This window comes from Ceratotherium simum, chromosome 15, assembly GCF_057802395.1.
Source record: "Ceratotherium simum simum isolate JZ-2026a chromosome 15, ASM5780239v1, whole genome shotgun sequence".
In the NCBI taxonomy this organism is placed as follows: Eukaryota; Metazoa; Chordata; class Mammalia; order Perissodactyla; family Rhinocerotidae; genus Ceratotherium; species Ceratotherium simum.
The window spans coordinates 34,648,227-34,669,678 of record NC_141914.1 but is presented as its reverse complement, the minus strand read 5'-3'; the positions used below and the strand labels follow the sequence as shown (position 1 = coordinate 34,669,678).

At 37.7% G+C, this 21,452-nt stretch overlaps 1 protein-coding gene across 9 annotated transcripts in view; it reads left to right on the top strand.

The window, feature by feature from the left end:
• The window catches only part of LPP (LIM domain containing preferred translocation partner in lipoma), a 665,849-nt gene extending 647,295 nt beyond the window's left edge, over nt 1-18,554 (top strand). For all 9 annotated transcript variants that reach the window (XM_087439870.1, XM_087439863.1, XM_087439871.1 and 6 more), the window contains 2 exons: nt 2,885-3,005; nt 5,747-18,554. In XM_087439870.1, the coding sequence (XP_087295996.1) occupies nt 2,885-3,005; nt 5,747-5,875 (250 nt within the window). In that variant the 3' untranslated portion in view covers nt 5,876-18,554. The remainder of the gene's footprint in view (nt 1-2,884; nt 3,006-5,746) is intronic.
• Nucleotides 18,555-21,452: the final 2,898 nt, after the last annotated feature.

The window sequence follows — 21,452 nt, the reverse complement described above, 5'->3', positions numbered from 1 at the left end:
TAACTATCTTGAGTAAGGGTTGGCCCAAGTCCTCCAGCCTATTAGGTAGGAACGTTTTTCCCACGTCATTTCAGATGACTTCTCAAACTCAACTCCCTGGGAGACTGACTGTATGTCACCCCCAACCCCCCAACACACACACACACACACACACACACACACACACACACACACACACACTTTGCCATTTCACCTAAATGGCCATCTTTCAAGGCCCAACTCAATTACCATCTCCTCTAAGTCTTCTCTGATCTCAGCCCCTCCTTATCCGCATGTTTGAACTTATATCTCCTCTGTGTTTTATAGAGTTTTGTAAATTGGCGATCGATAGCACACACACACACACACGCACGCACGCACACACACACATAAAATTTTAGAGTAACCACCTTAAATCATTTTTGCAATACTATAGGATAATTATATATAAATTAATAGAACAAATGCAAACATATATAGAACTCCCACCAGTCTGACGGCTGGAGGCCTAGTTTCTTTCTGTATTTGCAGTACCAGGACAGTGGACTCAGAAAAGCAGGCTTATTTAACTGACCCTTTCATTAAGTTGAGTCTTTATTCCACTATCTGTGCCTTCTTATCAGGGATACTACACTCATCCATATATTTGTTTAATCAGCATTCATTTGTTGATTGCCAGAAATGTGCCAGGATACAAGATGATGAAGACCATCCCTCTCTGAGCCTTGGCTCGCATGGCTATAAAGTAGAAATGATAAAAATATTTCTTCATAATGTTGCTGTCAGTAAAAAATAAGGTCAAGTGTCTAGAGTGCTTAACAAGGCTTGGCACATAATAAGCACACAATAAATGGTAGCTATTTTCATCATCAAAGGTGTTTTTATCAAATTTATTTTTATTATTATTATTGCCTGCTTAGTGAGCTGAGCCTTGAAATAGACCACCTGGGATTTTGAACAATCCTCGAAATGCCAGCCAAGGAACACTGTGGGGACTGTTGAAACCACTTCCTGTCTTTTTAATTTGCTTTTTCCCATCATAGAAATGAGGCCAATTGGTAGGAAGGAATCATTACTCAGCAAGAATACAGTTTATGCCTTTCCAGAGAGAAACGACCTTGAGATTGAACATAAAGGCCCAAGTAACATCTTTTTGTAGAGAAAGATGGCAGATACTTCATTTCATTGAATATAGCCTGAATTTCTACTCTCTGCACCAGTCACAGTGGTTGTTTCTAGAGACTCAGAAATAGAGAAATCCTGTCCTTTGGAAGCTCACAGTGTAGTGGTCCCCAAAGATATGCAAATAATTACTACCAAAATAGGCAAATTCAATGAAAGATATTTTATCCTAGAAGAGTAAGTAATCCTACTTGGGGGAATTGGGGAAGGCTCACAGACACAGTGTTAAGCAAGACATACTGCTGACCTCACAAAGTGTATAGTCCCAATGGGTTTGGGGAAAGGAAATTTTGCAATTAATTCCCGAAGCCTGCTTATTTCACTACTGATGACCCAGATTCAAAAATAATCAGGTAGTCCAAAGCAATTTTGTTGCTGCTAAGTATAAACTTCTTGCATAAAATACCAATTATAACAACTCTGATTACTGCTGCAGTTGTACCATGATCCTTTTAATTTTTCTTTCATAGCAATCAATTGATCTGCTGCTTAATTCATATTTATTTAGATTGCAGCCATACGGATGCCTTTTGGGTGCTGCCAGGAAAATTAATATGTACATATAGAGTATAATGTATGTAAAAATGCTTTAACAACCATAAAGTGCTCTCCAAAGTATTAGATTACAACCATTATTTCTTTTTCAGTCTCACTACAAATAGATAAATTTTAACATCATTAATCTTAAAACCGTTACCATGAAAAACAGAATTGCACAGTCTGTTTTTCTTATTTTTACTCTTTTCAGTTCTTATCCATGTCCATTTCAAACCGTGTCTCATTTCACACCTTCACAAATGCCACCCCTAATTTCCAAAAGATACAGGTGGATGCACGGCCTATATTTGCAGCCTATTAATCCGTATGAGAAAAAAATGTTAGGGTCATTGGTTATATTAAGGACTATTAGGAGATTAGGAAATATTACAATTCCTCACCAACAGTTAACCTCAAAAACACACGTATATGTGTATGTATATGTATGTATATATGTGTCCACATACACATACCCTTTGGAAGTGCTAAAATCCTTTAAAGAATAAAGAACCTGAGAGCTTTTTAACTTTTTCTTTTCAAACAAAAATTTAACACAGCCAAAATGTAAGAAGTGCAAACTTGACTATGTAAGTTTGGTGTAAAGAGTATTTAAACTCTCTAACTTCTGCTGCTTTGAAAAGACATGTATTTGAGGTTTCTTGTGTTAATTCCTAGAATTCAAGGCACATTTCAAAGAAAGAGGCTCTAATAAGTGGGAATGAGGCAAAGTCACCAACCTCAGAATATTTGGGTAGGGCCTGGGGAGCACATACAAAAGTCTAGAAGGAAAAGTCAGAAACAAGTAGGGGCCACCAGGACCTTTGTTCTCCCCTCTGGCTAGCCTGCCCAAGCCTAGGGCAATCTATCCACAGATAAATTTCATGCCACATGCCGCGTGGCCAGTAGCTCCTAGGTGCTCTTCATGCGTAAGCAATTCACACAGTCACTCCTCCACTTCACCAATTATCACAATATTTATGATCTAGAAGGACCTAATCAGTCACTGAGTCTAAATCCCTTATTTTATAGCTGAGGAAGCAGACCCAGAGAAGGCAAGTGACTTGCTCGAGGTCACAGGACATGGCAGACCAGATGTCCTGACATCTTTTCTTTTCGCCTCTGGGTCTCACCCCTTTGTCAGTGTCTGTTGCTCAGTATCTAACCAGAATTCTCTCTCCATTTTCAGGAAATTTGCACCCCGATGTTCTGTGTGCAAGGAGCCTATCATGCCAGCCCCGGGCCAGGAGGAGACTGTCCGGATTGTGGCTCTGGATCGCGATTTCCACGTTCACTGCTACCGCTGTGAGGTCTGTCGTCAGCGCCCCCACACGCTGCATGGCAGGCACTGAGGCTCGTTAGAGTCAAGTGTTCATAAACATAACAATTATTAAATCTAGGAAAGCCCTAGTGCCTGTGTTCATAGGACCTGGGTCTTAGATCTGACGGGGGCATTTAATGCTAGTGACATTGGATGTCACTTTACCTGTCTCAGTCTCACTTTCCCCACCTGTAAAAAGGACTCAGATTCTTATTAACTCCCTCAAATATGGCTGTGGGACTAAAATGCAAAATTATATATTAAGGGACATTGTAAATCATCAAGTGCTAAATTATTGAGAAATGGTATCATTATTATTATCATCATTATCATTATACTGAATCTTTCACTTTGGCTCTGATACGCCTGTGGGGCAGAGATGCCATTGTCACCAATTGAGAAGGATAAGAATTCATTCCTCTAGGCAGGGTTGGAACTTTATGTTCAAAATCATGGAGATTCAGTAATTTAGCGAGCACTGACTGAGCACTTAAGACAGGAGTCAGATGACTGCTGACAGCTACAGGACAGCTATGCACAAGGTGCTGTGGGAATACATACAAGAGACCTGCAATCTAGGCTAGAAGTGACAAGGTAGGCTTCTTGCCCAAGGGACATGTAGTCATTTATACAGCAAAGGGCAGCAAGTCTTTCCCCTATAGTCTGGGGATCAAAAGATACCACATTCAGAAAATGATTTTGAAATATTTTCGTATCCTGGTTCTGTAAGTGACCCAGAGTCCCTCTTTTGAAGGGGTTTTGTTTTCCACTAGCTCTTCTGAGTGAGAAACTGAGTGCTGAGCAACTACGAGCTCCCTCTTGTCCCCGTGGGGTAATATAAACTTCCTTATTATCATGTCCTCATGAGATCAGCTCCTCTAGTCCCATGAGGAGATGTTCCCAAGACACAGGCTGGCTCTCTGGGACTGCATTCAGCCCAGTCACTGCCTTAGCTGTAACTGACCGCCTGTTTATGCCATGTGCTTTGTTTTGCCCTAGAGCCAAGTTGCATGCCTTTCTCTGGCCTTAACATAAGAAAAGATAATAAAAAACTACTGGCTTATAGCACTAAAGAGGAACAACAATGTTCAGTCCTAAAATTGACCCGAATCATAAGTGTGAAAGAGCTAACAGATTCCTTAAAGATCATTTTGCAGATGAGGATACAAATTAAGTTTGCTTCAAAATACTGTGAATTTTTTTAGAAACAATACTATAGAATGGGAGGAACACTGAATTAGAAGAGGGCAGACCACTGTTCAAGTCCTGCCACGGATGCTGCATAACACTGGACAAATCACTTCCCTCCCTGCCCTCACTTCCGCATCTATAAAATGAGGAAGTTGTAAACTGTATGCCTTGTATGGCTTCTTTTGGTTCTAAGATTCCAGGCATTGATGGTTCCAACACTGTGATCGACTCTGGGCTCTTTAGGGTACTCAGGTGACTGTAGATGTTAGCTCATTAAATGCTTAAAACCTTGTCATTTCTGAAATTTTCTTCTTTCTTTTTATTGCAATGAAAAGATTTCATTGAGTTCCATTGCTCAGTTTCCCGAATGCCTCTACAGCTGCAAAATATCTGCTTGTTCATTTTGGTAAAGCCGACCTTCCTGGGGAGCATTACTATTGCTGCTGTTGCTGCTGTTGTGGTGTTCTGGGTGACACCCTTTTTGAACTGAAATTTCATTATTTGTCAAATGCAGACATGAGCCCCAATGACCTCCTTGCTGTCATGGTAGACAGCAGAGGTGAGACGTGCAGCAGTCGTGGCCTTTTAAAAAAAGAGTTTCTACTGAAGTTAGCAAGGGCACACACCACTAGATGAAGTAGTATATTTTTCTTTTTCAAAGAAATTTCTATTTTCTCCAAAGGTAAGGGCCAGCATTTTACTGTTATATTACACTTCCCAAAATGGCCTCTCAGAGATGCTATCAACGGAAGGATAATCTTTTACAGTTATGTAGCTCTTTGCATTTTTTTAAAGTATGTTCACATCCATTATCCTCTTTGATCCTCCCAACATCTTGGTAAGGTAGGAAATGCAGGAATTATTTTCAGAGTGACAACAGCCCTGCCTGCAGTGACAGAGGCAGTGGCAGAACCAAGGGAGGTGCCCAGAGGCCCTGTCTCCCAGTCCAGCACTCATTCCTCTACACTGAGGTATCTCCTTTAGGAAGTACAAATCATTACTCCCCACAAACCTTAGGATTTTATTTTCCTACTACAGTTGGAGTAAGTATGCAGAGCCCACCGGTGGCCCTTCTTTCTGCTTAGCTTTTACCGAGAAATTCCATTCCTGCACCTGTGTATTCCCTTTGAGAGATCCTTAAACTAACAATAAAGGGTAAAGATGAATTAGTGGTTAGGGATCTATTCTTGTTTTAGTTTCCCTTGTTCTTGCTGTTGTTGTTGTTGAGTGAGGAGGCAAAATTGCTACTTGGAGCCTAGAAACTTGGGCTCTTCCTGTGCCTCTATTTCCTATTAAGTGACCTTAGCTGGGTCATTTCACCCTGTTTGTATTTATGCCCCTAATCTCTAATTCAGTTTAATTCAAGACCTACTATGTTATATCCTGGGGAAGGAATGGAGGGGGCAGGTGGTATATGAAGAGGAAAGGTAGTAAGTGGCACCTCCTGGAGGGCTTGAATGGAAAGTTAAGGAATTCAGTCTTCATGCACATAGTTGACATTTTCACTGACATCCTTTCCCTCTGTCTTCATTCTTCCAGGATTGTGGTGGTCTCCTGTCTGAAGGAGATAACCAAGGCTGCTACCCTTTGGATGGACACATCCTCTGCAAGGCCTGCAACTCCGCCCGCATCCGAGTGCTGACCGCCAAGGCCAGCACCGACCTTTAAATTCACTCGCCTGTTGTAGCTGGTTAGCTGCTGGTGTGGAGAAGAATGAAACACAAGAAAAAGAGAAGAAAAGAAATAGGAAAATAGAGGAAAGGCTATCAAGCTATGGGATGGTCTCTGTTCTTCATCTACTATTAACCTTTCTTTAGAAACACATAGATTATGAGATTTTTTTTTAAGTTCTTACCAAGTACACATTTCACATTTAATCATGTAGGACCTTGATGGGCCTTTGTTCCCAAGGAATTCCACATTTTTGCACGGATTATGCTCCATCCCATTCACTTCTGCATTCCTGTAACTTTTAATCCCTATGTTTGTCTCACTTTTCATCTGGTTGAGTGGCTTTTTTTAGTGTGGTATTTGCTATCACACAGTTTTTCCTGGGTGAGTCTGCCAACTCACAGGTGCTTTTAGGCCTGAAGGCTCCAACCTATCACTTCCATGCTGCCTGTGATCATAAAAGAATAGCCATTCTTTTTCTGTGTTTTGAAAAGTATATCTTTCTGTTGCTCTAAATTGAAATGTCCCTTGGGAAAAAGAAATGCACAATTTATATGTTAAGCTATAAAAAATTTAAGCTGTAAGCTACATAGGTTAAAACAAGCCCCAATTTAATTTATGACCGTCCAAATACAAAATCTATAGTGACCAGTGGTCAGGGCTCATTTGAAGACAGGTATTGGTGAGAGATCCAAAGTTCAATCTTTTTCTAAACAAATTACAGGTGAAACATGCTGGAAAAAGCATTTTGGGGCTATGTTTGAAAAGCCCATTATTATCCCACAATATTATCTTAAGATTTTCCTTTTCCGTTCTCTCTGGACATAATAATCCAGACAGACTTGATTTTGTCTAGAATATAATATTTCCAATACTGTCCTGCTTTCAGCTCAGAAATATTGCCATGTTTTTCTAATATCCAACACAACTACCAAAGTTGACTACTTCTCTAGAGGAAATAGCTGTAAAGAACAGATCAAATTCTTTTTTTTCGTTAGGCCCAGGTCCTTTATGCCTGACGATCGCAAATTGGGGCATGCAAAATAAAATTGTGTAGCTTTGTTTAATTTACTTTAAAAAGACAGGAAAACTTGAAAAGATTATAAAACCACAGTTTCATTATTCTCATAATCCTTCTGCAATTCAAATTACATATTGCAGGAGACATTTTCATATCATCGATGTGACATTTACACCACACTTTCAAAAACAATCACTGAAAAAAATTGCCTTTCTGAGCTAAAAATATGCAGAGTTTCTGCCTGGAATCTTTATTCAGACTCTTATTGGGCAGTGGAACGCTTGCCTGCCAACTGCAGACCCATCCTTCCTTAGGCTCAAACATGTTTCTTTTGAGGAGAGACACCTATCTCAGTAATGGCAGGTTGCCGTTTTGTAAACTAATTATTTTGGATGAGATTTCTTAAACCTTTCTTCAAGTCTTCCACAAGTATATACTTTTTAAATTATGAGGTATTTTAAATATACAGAAAAGTATAAATAATAATATAATGAATCCCTGTATACCTAAAACCCAGTTTAAGAAATCAAATATAACAAATATAGTTACATTCCCTTTTGTACCCTTCCCTGAACCACAAATGTCTTTTTCATGATTATAAAATGATAAAGTCAGTTTTCCAGTCTGACTTTTTGTTTTAATTTTTAATTTTAAGACTCAGAACAGAAATGAAAAATTACAAGTGCATGTTTTGAATTGCGACCCATGCCTCAGGAATTCCGATTCAACTTATTTTACTTTTGTAGGAATAATCGTAAAAGTGGTGCAATTTTTTTTTTTCAATAAGAAATTCTTAAGCCTGTGGTCACTACAGCTCATCTAAGTTAATTTGTGGCTCAGTTGCTTTGGTCACCTAACAATTTTGTTTTAGAGCCACCAAAGTTATAGGTTTTCAGAGTTTCCTTCCACCACTGTCGTTCCCTGACCTTGCTGCTCTAATCCTTGATCTTAGGTTTCTCATAATGTGAAACACAGTGGGATTCACTCTGGGCAGCATGTGAATTTTAGGATACAATAGCAACTGTATTGCTGAATTTCTGTCTTCCAAATTAAAGGCCAGACCATGCTGATGACTTTCAAGAGCACTGACTATTAGACAATTGGGGTGATAATATAATCTGCTTAAATTGCTTCAGTAACTTGTTTTCTATGAAATATTTGGGAGAAATTGTCTTGAGGCCAAAAGCCCAATTTATTGAGAGATGGATTTTATCTGTTGAAGTGCAGTCATATTATTATAAATTTTGCAGAAAGAGGAAGCATTTATGAAATATTTATACTATAAAATGCAATAACATTCTACTTGTTTGTTACATTTAAGTCCTTATGTAACTGAATGTTTACATACCAAAAAAAAAAGTTATAAGAAAATGCTGTCACAGACCCATCACTGTGGCATTGCCAGAATCCTGCTTGCTTACAATCTTTATAGTGCATTTTTATCACATAACCTCAGAGTATCTCTACCAAAGATTTTTAAAGTAAATCTCTTTTTAATATAGACTTATTATACTTTTATAATAATGAATGTGCACACATACATATGCAGAAGTATTTAGATTTAGATTTTTTTCTTTCACACGGTATAATAAGGAAAGGATCCTACAATATTTTATTCCAAAATTTCTTAAATATATGATTTATATTTCTTTCTTGTCTTTTCTATTAATCATTTGGTTTAAACAATGCCAAATCACTCTTTACTGTTTTAGTTACATGAAATTTTGCCTATAACAGAGATATAAAGATCATATTACCTTAACGGTTATAATTCTATTGTTTTTTGATGTATTGTCTTGATTGTTATCATTTAAATTCATATAAATAATAGAAATAATTATAGAATCTATAAGAGAAAGTTTGTAAAAATATACTGGTTTAAAAAAATGTCAAGAACACATATATTTGGTAATTTTATGTAACATGAGAGACATGGAAAAGGGGGAAAAAAACCCACTATGTCATGGGCTTTGCAGACCATTTCAAAACCAGATTTCTTTATTGCTTGGATCCCCAGCTCATGCTGACCCAATGTAGAGTCTCATCTGCAAAAAAAAATTGCCTTTAAAACTCAAAAATAAGTCACGTGTCCCAACATAAGGCATCAAGGCTTTGAGATGCTGGATATCTCTGCAGCTCAAAGATGTGGGTTCTTTTTCCCATCATTAACAAATTGTTTCGGTAGGAGCAACTTCTCTGATCAAAATGACTTCATTGAGTGTATGCTGGTTAATGCAGTAGAGTTATCAACACTATAATTGTTTTCTCACGGTGAAAGATTCTGCAAAGATGTTTATGATGATGTTTAAAATATATAAAACTCTAACTACATTTAAACAAGTTATTTTATATCTGGGTCCAGAGGAAGAAAGAGAGCACTTTTACCATGGGGCTGTAGGAGAGGGTTTATGGAATATAGACAGGATTCTGAAAACACAACTACCGACAGTTTTCCTAGTTAGTAAAAATCCTATTAATGTGAACCAGCCGAGAATAACAGTGTTATTTCTATTTGATATGGTTTGGGCTTCTCTTGTCAAATCTGTGTCGGCTGCCCCCTGATCCCTCCATTATCAAGTTTTGAAGGGTGTTGGGGAAATTATGGCAGCTGCTAGGGAGATCAGGGAAACACTGATGTAACCTCACAGCCTCTCACCATTCCTCTTGGCTTAGAAAGGCTGTTTTTTCCATATACATTTCTAGAAATATTGCTATTCTACCTTAGTATTTCACATTTGTAGTTTAAACAAGCGATTGTCCATCTGTTGCCTAGAGCTACAGTACATGTGTGTTATGAATGAAATATGACAGCATGTTCCATACCCTGCTTTAGCCATCTGTAGGAAGCCAGTAGGCTGAAAAAGATATACCTCTGCAAAATGTGCCTCAAGTCCATTTCCTGAGATAGCTCTTTTGGTGCACTTTCATGGGAAACAATCAGAGAGCAGTATATTTGTGCCTTATTTTTAAAGAATCTTTACACTACTATGAATACTCCACTGAAGAGTCTATAACATAAATAACACTCCCCAAGTCTCAAAGATATACTCATCAAAAAAGTCAAACAAAATCCAGAGAAGTCTGAACTCTTCATCTTAATCTATTCTAATAGCATTACTTTTCTCCCAGTCTCTTGAAAGTACCGTATGGATTCCTAAATTATGAAAACATTCTTATGCCGCAAGGTGACGTATTGAATGTTGGTGGTGGTTATGTTTGGTCTTTCTCTGGTTTTAGTCAGATAATGAAGACAGAGACTTCAACTTGAGCCTTTAACACTCATTCAGCGTATCCACTTTTAATTGCCATAGTTCTTTGGTTTGTCTGTTTTTTTAATTTAATAGTGGACAGAACAAGTTGAGAATCCTGGTTCTGATTCACTATTATGGTGCAACCATGAACACTTCAGATCAAGTTATTTACTTGACAGATAACTCTTCTCATGAGGCTGTTGTTTGATTAGCATACTATTCAAACCTTTAAAAAAATGATCTGATTAAAGCTTCTTCGTGACTAGGTGAGAATTCTTCCTCTCTCTTTCCCTCCTTTTCTCCCTCCTTCTTACTTTCTTTCCTCTCTCCCTTCATTCCTTCTTTCCATCCTACCTATTAGTGCTATCCTGCTTGGAGTTTTCATAAATAAATTAAATCAATGCATTATGATCCTTATGGAATTATGATCATATTAACACAAGAAAGCTACTGCAAAATATATGCAGCATTCATAAATCCTTCCTTTAAAAGGGCCTATTTTCCAGATTGTGTTTATTCATAAAGTGAGATGAGATAATAGAGTCTTTCAGTTTTATTTTAATGAGTTTACATCAGGGACTCAGATTATAGAGTTCTTGGCAAATTCATTTATGACTGTCCTACTTTTCTCAGCTATATGCAAAGTGATCTTTCTAAGACTAGGTTAAGATTTTTTTTTTAAATCCAAGGCAGTTTGACCAACAAAACAATCATAAGTGGTGGCATCTTATTTTATTCCAATGAAACTTGATCATTTTCCTTATGGCAGAAGAAAACTGTTATCCTTCCAAAATTTTTACACATAGTAGCATTTTGCCCATGACAATAATATTAAATCCTAATACTTGAATCACAGTATTTTACAAGGGCTAGATCAGCACTAAGATTTTTCCTGGAGAACCGGTTACAGGCTTCTAGTCTGTTTATAAAAAGCAACCTGAGAAGAACAAATCTCTCAGTAAAGCATTTTATTAAAATTTGGGTCTGAAGATTCTTTTGAACTGTGGCTAATACTGATAAAAATATGCCCTCTGTGTCCTTTTTTTTTTAAGTTTGTTTGAAAAACACTTATAATTCTAGGAATATATTTCCATTTTTGGTTTCTTTTCTCACTTCCATTTTCTATAAGTTTTCACGGGGTTGACATTGACTTTCCTTTTTGGGAGGATCACATATGAGGAAAGTAAAACATACTTACTGATATATACTTAATTCAATACAGAAATGAATTTGCCAAGAATTAATGATCATCTCAGTGAGTTCGTGGTTTTGATATTCAGACAGTTTTTTTTAACCTGTATCCAAGAAGAGTGGGATTCAGGAGGGGAAGGAGGAATTTGAGAGAAGGGGCAGTCTACAATGAAAACAACGGCAGGGGAGTTCTTATGTAGTGTAACTCTGAGAATTTTCATAGGGGTTTTAGGGATCAAAAATTGTAGTTGTTTAAACCAGTAAAATATTTATATTTCCAAGTTTATGAAGTGTTTAAAAATCACATGGATAATGATATATTTTTCCCTTGTCAGAAGAGAGTATAATAAGAGCTGCTGCTAGGCCCCATGACATGGCCATAACTACACCAGAACTTATCATGTCATTTCATCCCCTCTGAGAGAGGGGCATAGCTCATTATCTTTCCACCAGATGGTGATACATATTCTGACGTATTCTTAGGCAAGCTGCACTACACCCTAAGCCTCTCTGAAGGTTGGAGGTTTTTATTTCACACTTCCAATGTTCTATCCCTTTCCAATGGACTTAACCTGGTAAGCACAGTAAGGAGGAGATTTTTTGGGCTGTGGTTCTCTTGCCCAAATTCAGTCATCCACTTTCTGTAATGTCTTGCCTAAATAACTATACTATAATTGATTTGTACCAGTCTTCTCTTTTTTAGTTGCAAGCACAGAAAACTAACTTTATCTTATTAAGTTTAAAGAGAAATAAATATAAAATGGCATATTTTTCCTTCAATATAGAAAGGAAAGATACTTATTCCTTTTTCTATGTTACTCTCCTGGTCCTTGTACAAAAAATTGTAGACTCTACTTTAGTTATCCAACATGCATGTGGCTTATTTTGTGGAAAGTTGTGTGGAAGATGCATTTTTATTAAATTCATTGACATTTCCTCCTTGAAGTTAAAAAAAATTACTAAAATCTTTGCTCTGTTTTTCTGATTGTTATTTAATTTACAGCAGTATCTTACCACACTAATAAGTATCTCTATTTCCAGCCATTGTTATAAACAAAAATTAATATTCTACAAGCAAAAAGTTAGATATACTAGAGAGAGGAAGAAACCCTACAGCTAATTCCTTAGCACTGTAAGATGCTTTCCTTAATCCTTTCTTACTGTATGTCTTCATTAATTTTTCCAAGATCCATCTACTTAGGGTCAAGAGAAAACCTTATTCATGTCACTCGGATAGATATTTAACTAATTTACCCAAATAGAAGCTTTATTAAACAACCCACAAATGCATCAGCTTGGCACTGAATGTAGCTTCTAATTCAGTTCTCAACCCCAGGAGTAGAATGATATACCAAGAATGAGACAAGTGTCACTATATCATCTTGTGTTCTACACCAGTGTAGAGTTACAGCTGACCCCACACACCAGTGCTCTTCCTAGACAAACATAGAATCATGGGCCCTTTAAGGATCTGAATCTCCTCTGTTATTTTGCTGACAAGTCACCATCCCACAGCTTAGACCTGGCCAATAGGTAGTACTGTGCACAGCAGTCCATTCTACCACTGGGGCAGCTCTTTCTACGAAAGTTCTTCCTCACATTAAACAAAAGTCTTTAAGTGACTTGCCAAAAGCAAGACAGCTGTTAAGTGGCAGATTTGGGGATGTACCCAGGTCTCCAGTGCTCTCTCTCCAGTGGCCACTCTCAGGGCACAAAATACCTCGGAGCACAATGTATGCTTCTCACAGACTAAAGTGTCCCCTATTCAAAGGCATCCGGGGAAATTTGCATAGACCATTTAGCAAACAGGCGACAAATCCATGTGTGTACTGTGGTGTTTGAGATCAGTTAGAGCTTGCATGCATCTTCTGTGTCCTCTTCTGGGAAACTACTAGGTATTCTGTCTGATCAGCACAGTGATGAGGTCGGTGGGGAAAGGCCACCACTAAGAACAAACAACTGTGGCATTGAAGCACACTGCAGCAAATTTCCCCAGAGACACTTGGTTTACTTACATTAACTGAAAAACTCTCTGGAACTGTGAGGTTCAGAATATCAACTGAGATCATATCACTTAGAATGCAGTGGAGTGCGGAGGTGACTTGAGGCTTAAAGCAAGTATCTCTCCTGTGGGCTACGATTTATGCCCCACAGAGGCAGAAACGGCTATCAGTAAACAATGCATAGTATTCTCTCTCAGTTTACATTAATTGAGGCTCACCAAGTGTATGTCACTGCATCAGGCTTTTCTGAACCAACAACCAATCCATGACCTTGAAACATCCGTAAACGAATGCCATGGGACTGATTGCAGTTCTGGTCTTTGCCATGGGCTAGACTGGGCTCCCCGGGCTGTTGTAGTTTTGTGATTTGTTTATGCCTATCAGGGAGTATGCCTGTCACTGTGTTGTTTCTAGGATACTTATTTGGAAGCCTCGTGTATATTCAGAAGCTGCTCTACATGGCAGTTCAACAACTGGGCATTCCTTCTCTTGAGTTGTGTCCCTCAGGAAGCTGTGCCTTTTGATGTGTACTCTTGGATTTTTATTTCCTCTCATTTCTCATTATAGTTGTTTGCTTTAAGTTAAAATCTGAACTGATTGAAAAATATTCTTTCTTCATCTGAGTTCAGTCTACTGCAGGAGACCTTTGAAATGATCTTAACTAATAAGCTTTCTAAGCATTTTCCCTCCCTAGAGTCTGCCATCCATCAAGCCGGTCTCATCATCCATCTGCTTATTCTCTGGGATTAATGAGGGCCAAGTTAAATAACAAATGGCCTCCCACCCCTTTCCCATCTTTACACCTGGGAAACACAGAAGGTGCCAGCGGAGTAGTAATCTTGGCTAAGATGGCAACATTCAGAGACTGGAAAGGTGCCTCATCTTCCTATGAGGTTTGATAAATGTTATGGCTGATGGAGTAGAAGACGATTCTTGTAGAATAGATGGAGTACCCCCACCCAGAAGTGGATTAATAGAAGAAGCATTTTGAGAACTTTTCAGAATTATCTAGATGAGTACAGCTGAGGAGAGACTCACTTGGGTGGAACTTGTAACATCTTATTAGAAAGAATAAAAGACAGTGAGGCAGTAAATATGAAAAAGCAGCCCTTTAAAAAAAAAGGAAGCCAGAAACCCTGATTTATCTTTATAAGAGTAAAGAAAATTATTAATAAAAATTTTTCCTCCTCCATTCTATACAATATAGTCCCCTGTAGTTAGGGAAAATACAATTGGGTTGTATTTATATTTGAAACACACACCCGTGCACGTGCATGCACACATGCCCACACACGCTCACACATACTCACACAAACATCTTCCAAGAAAGCTGATCCTTCAAAAAAGAAATCTTATTTTAAAACACTTGGGTTTTTCAGGCCAAGAAACTAATAATTCCTAGACCTGACCCATTTTTGTGGCTGCCAAAAAGGAAAAGAAAAAGCTATTTAAATTTCGTGTGGATCCATTTCTCTCTTAAAATATGCCAAAGCAATTTGAGGTGGGGGTGGAAACTAAAGTATTTATCTCTCCTGCTTGCTTCTCTCTTTATAGTTCTATCTGTGGGGAAAAGGGTAAAGAACTATTCTTGGGCCATTATTATTGCTGCATTTTGTCACCACTGTGTACAGTGGCTGCTTTGCTTCATGCTGAGGCATAAGAATATGAGTTGCTTTCTTGACTCCATTTCCTCCATGATGAGGGAGTAAATATTAACTCTGAATGTCTTTCCTCACAAATTATTTCACTCCATTTCTGAACTAGTTTAAAAAATGTGAAATGAAGAGAGCTAGCTTTTCCTGGGTATATTTTTCCTTTTCTTTCTTGAGAGACTTAAGTACAAAGGGGAAAAAAATCCAGTTCCTTCTCATCTCTCTTTCTCTTTGGGTGACAGTTGATGATTATTTAGTAATTATAAACCAGAAGTAGGAGAATCGCTCAGCCAGGCTATGATGTATCTGCCAATGTGTTCCATTCCTTCAAACACAGACTTTGAGAGGAAAGGGAATTTTTATTATTTAAATACCAACAATAGGAATGGCCTCATATTTTAACTTGCAGATAGTAAAAGGCGAGTTGATATTTGGGCAGTGTCTGCATTTTACTAACCCTGTATACCTCCTGCTTAGTTTTTAGATGAATGTCAAGTACATCAACATATAAGGGTGAAATTGCCAAAAAAGTATAAAGTGCCTTAGACCTCCCGCACTGGGTAGCAAATTGAAACTGGTATAGACCATTCCAGTCTTTTAACTCAACTGAAATGTCTGAACTGAGGTGTATCCTTGATGAACGAGAGTTAGGAACCTGGAAACTAAATCTTAATCACCAATCTTGTATAATGAAGTAGTTGCAAAATCACTTTTAAATGACTTTCTTCCTTTTACTACCCATTTATTCTCTTGGGAAAGCTGATGAGCAAATTATCCAAAAATTGTTTCCTTATTAAACAAAGTCACAATAATTCCCCCCTAAAAATCTGAATTATGCCCTCATTCCTTTTCAGGAAACATATCAAAGAGCAAATAGAATTGAAATGACACTTGATTGTCTGATTCTTTAGCATGAATAAAATTATCATGTGATTGAATGTGCCTTAAGCAAAAATTTAAACTTAGATGCAAAACTTTCACAGCTGATATTGCGTTGAACATTTCCCACGTGATCTATGCAATGAATTACTTCGTTTTTTTGTTTTGTCTTTTAAACTTCACCTTTATCATTAGTTTAACAGATTTGGGGCTCTCTCTTTCTCTACTGGGAATATGTGCAATTATCAGATACACCAAAAAAAGGAAGGTAAAGAACTTTCTGAGTAGCGAATTGGTGCCACGATGTAGATGTGACGTGAAGATGCAGAGCCTGAGGATAGTAATTTTCTCTGAGCCACACACACGAGCTTTTATTTCATGGCTTTGTCACAGGCTTTTCTCCTTCTGTGCCGTCACCTTTGAGAAAAACGATTGCACCTTCTCCAAGTCTGCCTTTTTAACAGCTACACTCGAGTTGGCAAGACTTCCCCAGTTCTGAATATAGCCATTTGCCGACTCCGGCCTCTTTGCGAGACTGACTCAAATCTGTGATCTTCTCTTCAGCATACACATCAGCAAAGTGAGAAGATGAGCACTAAATATAGTCTCTATTAACTTTACTTTTAGATTTACTGCCTTCAAAAAGTGCCTATTCTGAGAAACATAAACGTTATTCCTACATATGTATGTACACACGGTACCCAGAGTCATACTGTGCAGCCTTCAAAAACATAGCATGGAAAGGAGTAGGTGCTGAGATAAGGAAACCTTTGCCAAATGGAAGAAAGTCACTCATTTCCAATATCCCCTCTCGAGTGGCACCGTGAAACAGGCTGCAAACACGTTTCCTGAGCATTCCTTGCTGATACGGCCACTTTATATTTATATCCTACTGGATGGTGGCATATTGCTGAGGTTTCCTGTCCTCTGCTTCAAGGGAATATATGCTTTATGGAATTGGAACATTTAGTCAGGAAAAAGATTGTTTAAGAGAATTAATAGAGCCAGAGTCTGTATTAGGTTATGTGTCATAAGTATGTTTTATAAACTGAACATTGGTGGCTTTAGAATGTCAGCACATTTCCACTTCTTTTATCTCTCAAGCTAACATCAGTGAAAACTGAAGAGAAGTCTTGGCTGTGAGGATTAGAGGCTCAGGGGGCCAAATGTCCTTGCCAGATCCTTAGAGCATCTTTACTTTGACTCCTAACAAGTGGCACATATTATTTAATGGCTTTTGTTTTAATAGCTCTGTCACTGACATTATAACTGTAGATATTGTTGCTGGAGCAGCAGCACAGCCTAGAAAGAGGGATTCTTACCCAAGTGTGGCAATAGGAGAGGGTCCAGTAAATAGGACGAGGTAGACAGTGCATGATTTTAGGAAAAGGGTTGAAGGGAGGACATGCTTCCAAAAAAGATCTTTCTCAATGTGTCGTCTGACTCAACCAGCTGGCAAATTACACTTGCCAATTCGTTCTCTTTTCTTCTAAGTCAGTTGGCTCCATATCCACTTGAATATGCCTCCGCTTTGGGAAAGCAAGAACCTATAGTTATCCTTTCTCCAAAGAAGCTCTTGATGTTCTCTTGGTCACAAAGTTGTCTCCTACCCCACCCAGTTGCACCAAATGGAAGTAAAGGGGGCTAATCTATGGAAGATGGTTTCCATGCCATTGCGGTCAGCCACCATTCTGCCTTCCATATAAGGAGCTCCACTACATAAACTAGGGATGAGGTGGAACAGATTATTATTTCATGATTTCAAGAGTGTGGACCACCCGACTTTAGTTGTCGTCATTTTATGAGACCAGTTGTCTCCTTGGAGAAAGAGTGATACTCTTCACTAAAATTATCCACTGTTCCTATTGATGTTCTTTTTCTGGTTTTGCCTTATTCAATTTCAACACTAGTCATTTTCCATCTTTTAGGGAATCAAATTTTAGTGCTAGGTAAGAGTTCAAAAATCTCTGTGCAATCTCAGAAGGAGCATTGGGATACAGAGGATTTCCTCCTTGGAAGCAAGATGGATTGGGGGAGAGATAACATGGCTTTGCTCCAGGTTTCAATCTGATGATCATGGCTATGAGAGGTAGAGTTTACATGACTATGTAAACGTTAAATGATATTTACAAGTGGATAGATCAAGGAGAAGGGGGAGACAGGGAACAGCCAGGTTCTTCTATGCTGAATGTGCTTACTAAGAGCAAGAACTTCCCACCAAGTACAATCATAGCCACACCATGATCAGCTGCTAGTCTGAATAACATTCCCTGACTTAGGGAAAGCCATGCAAAAACATATCAGGAATATGCCTTTTTTCATACATGTGATACTGACAGAGCCAGGATATTCGTAAAAATATAGGTGTCTCTTTCTTATTTTATTCTTAGCGAATTACATTTCTCCACTACATCACTAACCATCACTGACGTATCCAAAATAGCCCACATGGCTCCTTAAGAAAATAAGAGAATAAAAGCTGTTATAAGCAAGTGATTTGGGTATTTTCTTTTGTATTTATGCATTATCTAACTATATTACATGTTTCTATTTACCTTCTATCACTTTTTCTATCAATTATGTTTTTCCAATAAATATGAAAATCATATTCCTTCTTTTCTGTAAAAGAACTGCAACTACTTTATTATATTTAGAAATCCAATAAACTTAGTACCTTTACTTGTCTTTGTGTGGAATTCTTTTTGAGTTGCATAATCTCTGTTTCCTTTTCTTCTGACCCCTTTTACTGTGATTCATTTTGTACATCATTTGCTTTCCATATGGTCTTCTGAGAAAGGGAATATCTCTTGAAGCAAATATGATGCCAACAAGAACATGAAGGCACCCACTCTTCTCCACTGTTAGCACAGAAGATCTTAAGGGTGGCTGTGTTCCAAAATTACTTGATTACTCTGTGTCTTAACCTTGCAAGTAAAGAATTTTTCCCTTTTAAAGCTGGATCTAAGTAAATGAGTCCCTAGGTGTGGGGGTGGGGGTACTCCACTCATAACCAACAATGGGCTGATTTTTTCACCCTTTTATTCATCTGTACTATGTATATTTTTCAAACACTGAGAATCCGCTCTCTCTGAGGCACCTTGAGGGATACAGATATGAATCTGACATAGTTCCTGCTTTCAAGGAGTCATTAGTCTAGTAGAGCTAATAGATATGGATACAAATAACTATGAGGAAAGGAAAGGAAGACTCAGACACATGGGAGAGTGTAACAGCATTTTGAAAACTTTCACTGCTCGTTATACCATTTTTAATAGCCCTGTGATATGGAATTATTTTATCCTCATTTTATAGATGAAAATGCTGAGAATGCAAGAAATTAATAACCCAAGATCACCATTCATTCACTAAACACTTTTTGTCCGTTTTCTAAGTAACTTGTCTGCAGTAGAACCCAGTACTCCTGATACCCAGTTTGGTGGTCTGTCCACTAAACCTTAAGACTGACTAGAAGTGACATGTAGAAGGTACATGAAACTCCTTCCATGAAATTCAGAAAAGAGTACCCCTCGTCTTTCCCACTTAGGCCTTGGGTTTCATCTCTCCAACATCACATCGCAGCCTACTACTGCTAAGAGGTTTGAGAACTACAGGTTCATGGACTCAGTGAGAGGCCGCCATTTTTAAAGGTGCCAGACACAAGAGATACCTTTGAATAAACAAATGATAGATAAATCCCTGGGACTCGGGGTATTCATAACTTCTTGCCAGAAAGTCATAGACAAAGAAGGACATATAACATGGAATTTTGTCTTCCCGTCCTCTGTTTTTCTCAAATTACTCTCTTTATGTTCTTGAGCCCCTTTTGCTGTCTGTATCCTAACACTGCTATTCTAACTCTTCATTCATGTGTTCCTATTCACGCAATGTGAGGACTAGAGGGGCCCTTAGAGAGCCTTTACTCCGAACTTGTGAGAGAATACTAAATCCTGGAAACATGAAGGAATTTACCCAAGGTCACAGAACAATGGCAAGGCTGGATCTTGAGTTCTGGCCCCCTGACTGTCAAATCCAGTGCTATCATACTGATGACTTTAATAATGTGGAAGAGACTGGAAAAAGAGTTCTATCTACAATTTCCATTTCTAGGAAAAATAAATACATATAAAAATGAACAAAAACTGAGAAGTCTTAATGTCCATAGATCCTAACTAACAGGAATTCTAAAAGATATATTTCAGGAAGAAAGGAAATAAACCAAGAAGGAATATCAGTGCAACAAGGGATGGTGAGCAAAGAAAATGACAATCACATAATTCAATCTCAATCAAGTTGAGTTTATCCCAGGAATGTGAAAGTAGTGGAACATTAAAGTCTGTTAATGTAATTCAACACTTTCACAGAACAAAACAGAAACGTCTTGTGATCATAATATCTCAGCAGATGAAGAAAAAGAATGTAATACAATAAAACATTCATAATAAAAAACAACCCTTAGCAAACAAGAAATGGAAAGAAACTTCCTTGACTAAGTAAAGGCTATCTATGCAAAAATCACCCTAAATGGTGAAACATTAGAAGTAATTACTTTAAATGAAAAACAAGAGAAAGACACCCACTATCACCACTTCTATTCAACTTTGTACTGAAGACTCTAGCCAATGCAGTTATAGAAACATGAATAAAATATATAAAGAAAGGAATATGAGAAACCAAACTGCCATGAATCATAGACGATATAATTATAGGATCTCTATGTAGAAACCCAAAATAATATGAAAATAATTAGCATTAGAAGTTAAGCAAGTTCACTGGATATAACATTAATATGTGAAAATATCCATCCTATTTCTGTGCAACAGCCACAAGGAGTTTGATAATTTATTTTTGAATAAACCATATATAATAGTAACAAAAAATGTAAAGTATCTAAGAATATCTTTTTTGAAATGTAAAAGGCCTTAATGAAGAAAATCATAAAACTTTACCAAAAGACATTAAAGTAGATCTAAATAAGTCAAAAGATATACCATACTTAAACATAGGGAAATAATATCATAAAAATGTAAATTCTCCCTAAACCGATTCATATATTTAATGAAATTCTAATTTAAATCTCACCAGAATTTTTATGGACTTTGATAAGCTAATTCTAAAATTTATTTGGAAAAGCAAATGCAAAAATACCCAAGACATTTTTGAAGAACAAAGAAAGATAATTTTCTTTACCAGATAAGACTTTCTATAAAGCTACAGTAATTAAGGCAATACATTATTTGTATTTAAGAACGACAATTATACAAATGGGCCATAGTTGAGAATCCTAGAAAAAAACCATGTATTTATGGTAGCTTAGTATATGACCTGGATGATATTGCAGATCACTGTGGGAAGGGTAGATGCTGAGATAATTGGTTTTCATGTGGAAAAAAATAATGTCCAATGCCTACCTCATGTAAGCAAAACTTTAAGACCTATTAAAAAATTTTTGTGGGCCGGTCCTGTGGCTTAGCGGTTAAGTGCATGCTCTCCACTGCTGGTGGCCCGGGTTCGGATCCTGGGCCCGCACACATGCACCACTTCTCCAGCCATGCTGAGGCTGTGTCCCATGTACAGCAA